Source organism: Geospiza fortis, unplaced genomic scaffold (assembly GCF_000277835.1).
Source record: "Geospiza fortis unplaced genomic scaffold, GeoFor_1.0 scaffold147, whole genome shotgun sequence".
NCBI lineage: Eukaryota > Metazoa > Chordata > Aves > Passeriformes > Thraupidae > Geospiza > Geospiza fortis.
In genome coordinates, this window is record NW_005054372.1 from 13,257 (window position 1) to 25,637 (window position 12,381).

Genomic DNA, 12,381 nt, shown 5'->3' on the forward strand with positions numbered 1-12,381 from the left:
CTGCAGTGATTTTCTTCAGCATTTTTTGACATTATTTTATAGCTTTACCATCTAAGCATGGTGAGGGAAAAAAAATAATCTGGGTTGTGGCAGGAAGATAAGAATATACTGTCGTCTGCAAACATAGTTTTTTGCACTGTCAGATTTGACCCCCTTTTAGTGATAGAAGAAATTAAGTAAGTGGTTAGTAATGGAAGAAAGTGATAGATAACTTGATGAAATACATTTAATGTAATTGCTCTCAAAATTAAATTTAGAAGATTTTAGTTAAATGTCTAGTTTGCTATAAAATCATTACAAATCTAAAAACTTAACAAGCCAGTTCAGAATAGAGTTTGTTTGCTTTTCTGTTCTGAGGTAGACATTTCATGTCCTCTTCCCCCTCAGCAGTCTTTACCTCACTGTGTATTTTATGAGGTTGTTGCAGATTTAATTGTGCAGATATGGATGCAATGGCCTTTTGGGAACTGCAGTCTTTTGAATGCTCTGTTGTAGTGTCCTCTTCTGTTTTCTGAAGATAAAACATAAAACTTTGCCAGTTCATTGCTTCTTTCTTTGTTTCTTCATCCTTCTCCATTTTGTAGTAATAATTCCACATTTTTCCTTAATCTTGTGAAGTTCTGGTTTACTCTTTACTCTTCTGCCTGAAACATTCTCTCTTAGGCAGTGGTTTGCAAGTATGTAATTGTGCAGCATTCTTCCATTACGTAGTGAACAGAATATAACAAGTGAAAAAAACTAGTTTTATTCTTAATATATTCAGTCACTTGTCATATATCTGAATATACTCCCCTACACCCTAGAATGTGGGAGATACTTGAATAAACATATTCAAGTATCTGAGAGGCCCTTTGGGGATAAACAGATTCACTATAATGTGTGCGTTATAATCTTAAAAATTTAAAACCACTTAGGCAGTTAGGGTTGTGAGGATACTCTATTTTTATAGGCAGAATCGCATAGAATGAGCTCTGGCCATTTCTTAACAAACTTAAGTTGCCACATTTTTTTGTTTGAAGCAATAGTACATACAGAGGAGTTTGCACTGCTTTTGATCAGCTGTAGTTGTAGTTTTGGGGTTTGAAGTGGTTTGATTTAATGAGCTTTTTGTCCCCAGTCACAAAGTGAGAGCAGCCATTTCTCTGTGGGATGACAGGGTGTCACTCTTGGGGACAGTTCCTGCATCCCTGGGTGCCTTGGGCTGAAGACTGAATGTGGATTTGTCTTTTGGCATATGAAATTCCTGAATTTTTCACAAAATAAGAGCTTTTCTAAGAACATAATTGTTACAGTGGGTTTTTTTTGAGGAAGGAAGGCACAGGATTGTTGCCCTGTTACGTTGGTTTGTTGTTTTTTTAGGTTATAATGTCCTTAGTCATTGAGGAATTCAAGCAGTAAAATATTACAAAAATAATATTTTCTGTTCTGTTGCTCTCTTCTTCTCCAGATGCACCAACCACCTCTCCTGAACCTCTGAAAGGAATGAAGTTTTTCCTGCTACCATTTCCTTAGTTCTCTATCTGTGCTGATAGACAAGGAAGACAAAACATTTTCACTTTTATTTTCATTACACGGGATCATGAGAGACAGTAGGAGTTTTAGCTGACAAAGCACAGCACAAGTAGATAGCAGGAAGAGAAAAATAATGTGTGTTTGGTCAGCAACCAGTCTTAGCTTTTTCCATAGTAAATCTTATCTTTTTCCATAGGAAAGAAATAGGTATGACTAAGTTTGTGTGTTCTAACTTAATACAAAATACATTTTAATTGTATACATTCTGTTTAGGGGCCTTGATTATTTTGGTTTAGTTTCTTTGTAATGTGAGGAGCTTTGTTTTTATCCTGGCCTGCAGCTGGACCTCCAGCAGTCTGTGTTTGTAGCAGGGCCCTCTGCTATAGTGAAAGTGGAAGTTCTTTGGTGCAGAGTGAAACCGAATGGAAAATGAAAACGGAAATACCAGATAGCTGCAGCTTAAGCTGTTCAATATGTACTTCCTAGTTACATTACACAGAAAAGAGCATTTACTGTCTTCACTTGTCTTAATGGTTGATACGTTTTTTTGTCCAGTATTAAATTCTTATGGTGTTGTGGAGACTTGAGAACTTAACCAGTTCTCAGCATTGTTCTTTGTATAATCCCTTTGTGACAATTAGCAGAGGAATTTTTTTTAATGATTTCTATAGCTTTTCAAGTTTATATAGTGAAGCAGTAGTTCTTTGATGCTCAAGGTAATTTGCAATAATTTTGAAGGGCTATAATTCCTTGCATATGTGTGTACATGAGCATATACACACAAAATAGCTGAAATACACCCAGAACACCACTGTGTACTTTTAAAAAGGATAAAGTAGTCTCAATCTGACACCACCTAATGAGCCTTCTAGGTGTTTTTTTTAAAAACTACCTTTCTCCTTTGTTTACTAAACACTCATCATGGTGTTTTCATAGCAGAGTCTACAAACAAACCTAAAGCTCTCAATGCAGTAAAGATGCTGTCCTTAAATGAGTTTGGTTCTGGTCATTTAAAGATACTTTTAAGCTTTGAAATGACCTGTTATTCATGATGTGTTCTTGTCTCATCATATTCAGGCAGACTAGAACTAAATGGAAGTTGTTTGGATTTTTTTTTGAGCAAAGGTAGCCAAAGTTAATTAAATGCTAGTGTTTTCTGTGGCCAAGCCACTTCTTTGGGCTGGTAGAATGCTGACAGCAGTGTTGTGAATTCTTGTCAATCTGCCTGTCACTCATTGCCTGTGAAAGTGCTGAGGGAATGACAAACAAATCTGTCATATGTTAAGGAAAGAGGAAAGGCATGGTAAATTTTTGTTTTATTTTTCAGTCCTTCTCAGCCTATTGCAGCTGCTGGCCCAGATGAGTTTTTGAGGATGCTGCTTCTCCTCTAGTCATAATTTCTCAAAGGAAAACTCAGTTGCTGTAAAGGAATTACTCAATTTTCACACTCCACATCCTCCTGGACAAAATAAACTTGAAATCCATCTAGTTGCCTTTCCAAGCAATTGTTTCATTACTCCAGAAAGTCAGGAATTTCTGTGCCTGCCATCCTGAGTAGTGCAAAGCCTGTGGAATGGTTTGTGTATCCGGTGTTAGGATTAGTCTGTGTGGGAGTCATCACCTCCACCTCAGCACTGCCCACCTTTGTAAATTCTCTGCAGTCTCTTGGTTGAAAGGGGATCAAAATCCTCAAATTCCTTAAAGTAGAAAAGTACTCTGATCCCAAGCTGTCTCCTTCTGATGTTTAGTGTAACTGGTTTAAAGTTTGGGGCTAGGATGACTGAGGTGGGAGTTCCTCAGGCTGCAGAGCTTGCCTGTAATTAAGGATGGAAAGCTGAAGGAAGTTCTGCAATTAAATGGTTTTAATTCTGGCAAAACTGCAGTTAAAGGTAATGGGATGGGGCATATGCAGGGCACTCCAGACTTACTTAGCAATGATAGAACCAGAGAGTGTTCTGTGCTCCTCTGCAGCACAGGGAGGCTGCTGACATTAATGGGTAGATCTAATTACAAGTGAGAACAATTTCAAGAAAAAAGAAGTCATGAAAAAGACACAAAGGAGCCAAAATTTGAGAGAAAGCTATTTTAAAATAGTTTGATTTTGTGTGATCTTCCTTTCTTTACAGGTGTGTTCTAAACCAGGAGTTTCCCATCTTAATTTGTTTGCTTAAATATAATCACAGGAAGAATTGGTCAGGCCTGGCAGGAGATGTTCCCTGCATTTTTCTTCCCTGCCCTCACACAGCCCACAGGACTGTGCTTCTACTCCTGCCTCTCCATCTTCATGGGTGCACTCATGCCCTGTGCTGTCTGACCACATGTTGTTCTGAGTCCAGACTTCCCTAACAATTTCTGTTTCCTTTGGGAGGAAAAAGAAACTGCAAGCTGAATTACTTTTCTTCTATACTACTTTGTAACTTGACAGTGATTTCCTATTCTTTAAAAATGCAGAGAATACAAGTGTCTTATAAAGGAGCTTCAGTCCTCAGTGTATGAGGAGAGATACCATGGGGGGATTGGGTGGCAAATTTGTTTAGAAATTATTTCTTTCCCCCCTTGTATTAATAATTAAAATAACCCTACCTGGATACTAAAGTAAAATCTACACATGTGACTGCATTTGGTTTGCAAAAATGTTTCTGAGAGGGAGTATTGAATAAACTGTTGGTGTCCTACAGCTGCATGTCCAAAGTGCATGCCAGGAATTGCGCCTCATTGTTTACTGTTGGGATACCTATGGAATACATCAGAGCAATTCCCAGAATGAGAAAATCAAACTAAACCAGAATGGTGTGGGAAAGTAAGATGGAAGTGAGCAAGTGGTGTTTTTTCTATACACTTCTTAAAAATCTCATATGACAGTTCCATGGATATCGAATGCTGTGCTGGATTTTGCTGTTCTTTTAAAGTATGAATGTTTTATCAGTAGAAAAAACCATAAGTACATCAAGCCCACCACAGATAAACCTTGCAGGTTTTGTCAGAACATGTCATTTTCAAGTTTTTTATCATGATCCAGTATAGTGAAAGAATTCTGGGCATTTCTAAAATTTTGTGAGGTCCTTGTAGACACATTGAAATGTGATATTCTCCCCTGTACTGCCACCCCTTTTATATTATGCTGCAGTTAGAAGCATTGCTAGAGCCTTTTCATTATTCCAGCCAGCTCCCTCTCAGACTAGTCATAAATCTTTGTAGCTTAGTTGCACTTTCTGAAGAATACAGGGAGTCATAAATTAAAAATGAGTTTCAGACTCCTGAGTAACTTTCACATTTCTGAAAAGTTGATTCATTGAAAAAAAATTCCATCCTACCTCTTCAACTGAAATGCTGAAGTTGATTTGTTGTGTTAGGATTAATGTTTTTCCAGACCTGCCCCTGACATATGGGCTTCTTAATTTTTGGCTTTTAAGCATAACTTTTCACATCATGTTTAACTGCTAGAAAGAGCATTTGATTTTTCACATCTGCTTGGAATCTTTTAGGTCTGCTGAGAGTGCTGGACTTGAGGCAAGCTCACAGGATGGGTTTTCTGACAGTCTTAGAGAATCCTGAGAGAGCCAAAAACCTTGAGACACGGGAATGTAGCTCTAGCTGGAGTCACATGAACCAAGTCTGAACTCACCAGAAAAGCTGAATCACTGGATGAGTAATTGTCCTGAGCAATCAGAGGACATGGCTGCATGTATGTTTACCAGGCAGAGTTTTAAAAGCTTTGAGAAATGGATTTCTGAGTACGTTGAGTTTTAGGGGTTTTGACTGGTTGTACCTCTCTTATGTTTGCAAATAAATCTCTATGCAGTTGCAGCCCATCAGAGATTTTAGTTGTTTGTGTTTGGAGTATAATGTGTAATTATTTATGGGAGTATTTGCTGGATTTGAAAATATGTACAAGGTAAAGTGACCTACTCTGATTCACCATAATGCTCCAAGTACTTGTTTATAAATTCTAGATTTCTGCTCTCTTAACTGTCTTCGTTCTTTCCTCTTACCTCTTCTAATTAATTTTAACTGCCTTCTGAATGATGAGCTGGTATTATACAAGATGAATGATAAATGTTGCATACAAATTTACTACTAGAAAATTAAAAAGGAGATTCAAAATACATGATTTTATAAAATATGTGATAGGTGTGTAATGAGATACCTTCTGTGCTTTTTTACAGAGTTAGTGCTTACCTAGATAAAGGTGCACTCTATAGCCAATAGAACAGATGAAACCAGAGAGACAAAATGCAGCTAATTCTGTGAAATGGTTTTATTTGGTGAATAGATGTCTGTGTTGCTGAACTTTGTTATGATGTAGTAAAAATGTGTCTGTCATAGTGGGACATGAAACACCCTTAGCTAAATCTATCCCTTGAAGTGGAAATAGTTATGTAATTGTTTCCCAATAGCTAAAATAGCTTTACAGCATCAATGGAGCACTCACAAACTTTTACTGCTAGAACTGGAACAGAAAAAATCTCACAAAAGTATGTGGGGAATGGTTCATGTTACAAGTTCTCAGTATGTGAAAAAACTGCTGAAAGACGGAGGGCTTGGGGTTTTAAAACTGGTTATTTCTGTAGTTTCTATTCAGACATAAAGACAATATTTCAGTCTGTTTTAGTCTGGGGGTTTTGTTTGGTTTTGTTTTTTTGAGTTTTTTAATCTAATAGTACATTTGTGTGTGTAGCACTTAACTTGATTAATAATATTCAATACAGAGAGAGGTTGACTTTTCCACATCCAGTGCTCAGGTAATGTATTTGAAATCAAATTAAGCCTTCCTGATGGTCTCTCAGAAGTTATTTGAAAAGATAAAGGTAAACCACAGCTTACTTGCCAATATTTCTAATTAAAAACAAAACTATAACTGGAATGTGGATTTTTTTTCCTATGTTAGAGAACAAAAGCTATGACTTAAAGTTTAAGGTTTTCATTACACATGAAATGCAATTATTGTTTACTAGCAAACATGACAGCACTTTTTATGAACTATTTCTTATTTTTCTCCTTCTATTACCACTGATGCATATCTGAAAAAATGACGATCAGTTTGGCTTTTCTCTTTTTCTTTTTAAGGCTCCTGCTAAGAGAGATCAAACTCAAAGTACCATCAAAGAGGAAAAAGTCCATCTGTTGAAGTATAATATAGGAGATCTAGTGTGGTCCAAAGTGTCTGGTTTCCCATGGTGGCCGTGTATGGTTTCTGCTGATCCTGTTCTCCATGCCTACACTAAACTAAAAGGTATGTAATTCAGATTTCTTCAGGTAAACAAAATGATTGCTTTGGAAAAATTCTGTTCATCATCTATGCAGTTGATCAGCAGCTTGTTGTCAGCAGAAATGTTAAAATCATGTAAATACTATTCTTGAGTATATGGCAGTCTGTCTTTTAAGTCAAATGTTCTCTGGTACCAAAGGTACCAAAATTGTGAGCTGTCAAACTGTGTGGAGTCTTCTTAAAAAAAGAAAAAAACCCCAAACCTAAGAGTGTTTTCATTGTTTCTGTTAACAATGCTTGTTAAATTGATACAGGCTAAAAATTTTATTAAAGCTGATGGGAATTAAATATTCCTGATGATTGTGATTTACTAAAAGCAATCCATAATTCAGGCAGCCAGATTATCTCTGATTCCTAGAGTCAGTACCGATATCTACATACAATATTAGTTGATTTTAAATGCAGGAACGACCAAGTGTTAATGAAATTTTAGGTATGAGTCTGTACAATTTCTTAATCTCATTTGCACCTTTGTTCTCTGTTCTGATACTCGAAACTTTTGAGGCTTTAGTAGCAATAAATATTTAGACTACATATTAAGAAAGAGTTGGAAGGGCTGAAAGCAGTGAAGTATTGGGGTGGATTGCCCAGAGAAATGGTCTGATCTCATTCATAGGAGGTTTTTAAGAAAATATTGAATTAATATCTCTAGGATTGTAGCTAGATTCAAAATTGGCAGTAAACTAAATGGCTTCTGGAGAACCTTTTCGAGCATTCATAATACAGTTGTTGGAATGGTTTAACTGACTCCTCAGACAATTTTTCCTTGTAGCAGTCTTTCAGAGTTTGGATCAGGTAGTCCCTGTCATTTTTAGTCTTCGGATTATTAGGTCTATTGTGACATAAAGAGATGGGTTTTGAGTGTAGTAGAGCTGTGTATGTGTTCCTAACAATTGCTCTGTTCCCTGAAAGGATCAAGGTTTATGTTCATTATCAGAACATAAACATTATCAGAAGCTATAGAAACAGACCCAGGAAAAACCAGTACCAAATGTGTGAATGCAGCCTGTGGAGCACAGAAAGAAGGGCCCATGTACTTTGTAATGTTAATTTCCCTCTCTTTGAAGTAATGGGAATCGTGGTCATTTCTCATATTTGCTCTGGAGTTGGTTTGGGCCTGCCTTTCCCTTGAGGTTAGTCAGGGTCTGAGCAGCCATCCTGACTACCAAATGCATTCTGATGTGTGTATTTCTATCAGTAGATATTTCCAGTCTTACCTTCCACTTACTCTTTATTATTTAGGCACTATCAAAAGTTTCTTCTTGCAAAAAGAAAAGGTCTTATCAGGGAGCTGTAGAAATACTGAGCTACATCTCTGTATTTCTCATTTCTAGGCTTAGGATCAAGTGTTTATAAGCAGTCTGAATTTCTGGATGTTGCCACTTGATTTGATCATATTAGCTGATTAGGCTTAATAAAAATTAATAACTTTCAACTTGTGGGAAGTACATTTTTATGTAAGAAAGTCTGTGCTGAGTCTGGCTAAAGCTCCATCTCACTGAATATCCTGTCTCTGGCTGTGGTCAACCACAGATGCTCAGATACAGAGAAGCACCAGGGAAGTGGTGGGTTCCCAGAACACTCTCCCAAACTGCCAACAATTAGTTGCTTCAGGATTCTGTGGGCCAAAAATTAAGTTTCCCTATGTAACAGTTAATGAATATCAGAAAATCAAGGCAACCCCGACGATGGGGGGAAATGATGCATCTGACTCCATTGATATCAGAAGGCTAATTAATTACTTTATTATACTATACTATTCTATACTATATTGCACTACATCTAAACTGAAACTACACAAAGCACTCAACCCAACAAAACTGCCCAGAATCTCGTGACTGTCAGCCCACAGTCCTGACACACACCTGGATTCAATTGGTCAATGAATCAAAACACTCACACCAGAATCCATTTACCAATTCCCTTCAGGTAAACAATGCATTCCACTTGTTCCAAAACACAGGAGCAGTGAATGAGATAAGAATTGTTTTTTCTTTCTCTGAGGTTCAGAGAATGTGAATCCCAGAAAATCCTTGGGAAGTTGTGCCTTGCTTTTCTCTGTGAAGAGAAATGCAGCCACAAATGAATGTCATTATTTTATCCAGGAGCATTGGTACAAATTCAACTCTCAGAGGATACCTGAAGATTCACCACTAGGTTTGTGACTCTAGTGGCAGGCACTATTACTTAATCTCCTTAATTAGGCAATTACAGCTGTGCAGCATTACAGTGCAAAAGGAGCACAGTGCCTGCCTGCTTGGCAAATGGGCTCTTGGAAAATCTTTACAGGAGGTTGGAAACCTGGGCTGTGCCATGTCTGTATGCAGCCAGGGCATCCTGGTAAAATAGACGGATTAAGCCATAAGAGCTCTGTAGTCACTACTTAAACATTTTCTTGATGAGCACAAAGTAATTGCTGTGCAAGACAATTATTCCTGACTACACAACAATGGAACAATATATGTTAGATTACTGATTGGATGTACGATGGTTACAATCCCAAGACTTTCCCTCTGCCCTTCCTCTAGATTCTCATATCTGACCTCAGATGAGTCGTTATAATTCTTGTAATACTCATAGATGTTTTTATATATAGTGAAAGTTTGTAATTGTTACAAAACCTTACATGTATATATTAAAATTTTTGCCCATACCATTATTACCCTTCCAGATGCCATATTTTACAAGATGAATCCCCCTGTTTAAATAATCACCATTATTGGCTGAATCACCATGAAAAGAAGGTTCTTTCTGACTCTAGAAACCACAAAAATAGAGTATGAAGCAATCAACTAGATCTATTTGGTGACTAAGCCTGAAGATATGCTGTGTATGAATAATGGAATTCCTAATGGAATCTAGACGTAGTTTGAAGTCACCTGTAACAGAACTGTGGCTGTTTGTACCTAGTGGATGTCCATCCTTCCCTGAGTTTGTCTGCTGTCCAGTCTGTGTGTTGGACAAACTGGTGTGGTGACACTGGAGGAACCACAGGTACTGTAGGGAGCATATTTGATTTAGCAGGATTGAATTTGCGAACACAGAAGTGCAGCTTAAAACCTTTTCTATTTTTAAACAAGACCATAATTTGAACACTTAGCAAACCTACAAGTTCTAATGAACAAGGTGTTAGAGGACATCTTAAGTGTGATCTCTTACTTCTGCCTTTTAGAAATTCATTGTTAACTGTGAACCCTTTGATGAGTTTTGAAAGTGGTTTCTTCCCCCTTCTCTGTAGAATAGCTGAGACCTTTGGAAGGGAAAGGTTGTATGCCTGTATCATGCCACAGTGAGACAATATTCCTCTTGTTTTTCTAGGGGATAAAAGGGAATATTTTTAGTTTTAAAAGAAAAAAATGTTTCTTATTTAGATGTCAAAATTGTATTCTTATCCCTCCACTCTCCCTTCCACCAGCCAAATCCGTTATTGATTTCTTTGATTCCTGAAAAGTCTTGATTAATATGAAGTTTTGATTGCAAGGGTTATAATCAGATGAAGTTAAAGAATATTGAAAGATACAGTGTAGGAGACTTAGAGAGGAGGCTGAGTGCACAAGCTCTCCAAGCTGTGGAACTTTCTCAGTGTTCATTGATAATTGAATGCTAAATTCATTTTCAGAAACACCCAGACCTACATGTGAAGTTAATATACATGGAAAACTGACAGGTGATTGTAACCTCAAGTTAATTTAGCCAAGCATGTTCTTGCTGGAAATTAAAATTTCCAGCTCATATTATTGAGCTTTTGGGTCAGACTTCCTACATTATCTTTCAGAGACTTTAAGGCTGATTTAAGTGTGTTTTTGAAAGGTTATCCAGTTTTATTGTGCTTTTGTTATGGCAACTGTAGCAGCTTACAGACTTCAAGTCTGCAGGGGCTTACCAGAGTCTGTATCTTAAATACATGTGGTTTTTTTAATTTTCAGGACAGAAGAAGAGTTTTCGTCAATATCACGTTCAGTTTTTTGGAGATGCCCCAGAGCGAGCCTGGATATTTGAGAAGAGCCTGGTGCCCTTCAAAGAAAAAGACCAGTTTGAACAATTATGCCAAGAGAGTGCAAGACAAGCCCTCACTAAAGCAGAGAAAATAAAGGTAAGAGGTTACCAAATCAGGCAAGATTTGGAGCTTTTTATTTTAGCATTACAGAGATGTACGGATATAAATAGGTGTTATAAAAAGCTTAAAGACAGCTTGTTTTACAGGAGTCTTTAATTTATAGATGCAAAGGATGGGGTGATTTACCACTGTTTGTTACTCAGTAAACATCAGTACGCTTCTGCTTTGTCATGGATTCATTTGTGGTATCAGTAGTATTAGATACAGCTCCATTTGAACTCTGAATTACAGACCTGCATGACAGCTGGTCTCTTGGGGTTGTTTGATGTTAATGTCAGCATTTTGCAGTCACAGGTGGGCAGATTGCTCACAGGGCTGTCTCCTGTTGCAGATGCTGAAGCCGGTGTCGGGGAAGCTGCGGCCGCAGTGGGAGATGGGTGTGCAGCAGGCCAGCGAAGCTGTGGCAATGACAGTGGAGGAGCGCAAGGCCAAGTACACCTTCATCTATGTCAGGGACAGACCCCACCTCAACCCTCGAGTGGCAAAGGAGGTTGGCATTGCTGTGGAACCCTTGGAGGAGATGGATGAGTCGTCCTACTCACATGAAGAAACCACTCCAAATCTGAAATCAATGAAGGAGTCTGGCATTCCTAGCAAGAGGAGGAGAAGGACATCAAAACTCTCTGCTGCTGATGATATGCAAGAGAGCAGTCAGTTGGAGGATAAGAATACTACTCCTCAAAAGTCATCTGAACAGGCAGAATCCAAAAGAGGGATAGGCTCCCCTCTCAATAGAAAGAAAACTCCAGCATCTACTCCTCGAAGCAGAAAGGGCGATGCAATGTCTCAGTTTTTGGTCTTTTGTCAGAAGTACAGAGATGAGGTTAGTCTCTTTTAGCTGTTATTATTGTTGATTGCCTCTTCTCATTTCTGTACTTGAAGAAACTACTTTAGTAAACAAAGATTAGTTATTACTGCACAATCCATAATACTCTGGGTTTCACAAGTTATGCCTGCATCAAATCTTATTCTAGACAGAAATAGAGAAAGAAGGGAATGTAAGTGAGCAATATAAACAAGATGGTGATAACTGCCTTAGTATCTCAAGTAAAAGTTGTGTTAGTATCTTCCCACATAAGCCAGTAGTCCTTTGTATCAGCCATATTTTTTCTTTAATGTATGTACAATATAATACATATCCATACATATATGCTCAGGCAAATATAACAAAGATTATGCTGTTCATGGCAATCTGCTTGTATATTGCCATGTAGCTTTTACATTCTTTCTGAGGACATGTCTCAGTTGATTCTGTGTGTTCCCTTATCTTTGAACACCTCAAAACTTAATTTACTTATCCAGAGTATTTTTTGCTGAGTTTCAAAAGAAGCTGCTTACCAAAGCTTGTAAAAATCACTGTCAGTGTGTGCAGTCTTCTGGGACAGAAACTGGATCCTCTTGAGGCACTTACACTCCAGTACAAGGTGGAATAAATAATACCTTATTATCAACTTTTTTTAGGAAGAGTTAAAAGTGTAAAAGC

The 12,381-nt window shown here is 37.7% G+C and overlaps 1 protein-coding gene across 2 annotated transcripts in view; it reads left to right on the forward strand.

Annotated features, from left to right (window-relative positions):
* Positions 1–12,381, forward strand: part of NSD2 (nuclear receptor binding SET domain protein 2) — a 60,583-nt gene that overhangs the window by 9,142 nt on the left and 39,060 nt on the right. For both annotated transcript variants that reach the window (XM_031060096.1, XM_031060095.1), the window contains exons 2-4: positions 6,580–6,745; positions 10,708–10,874; positions 11,230–11,721. In XM_031060096.1, coding sequence (XP_030915956.1) covers positions 6,580–6,745; positions 10,708–10,874; positions 11,230–11,721 — 825 coding nt within the window. The remainder of the gene's footprint in view (positions 1–6,579; positions 6,746–10,707; positions 10,875–11,229; positions 11,722–12,381) is intronic.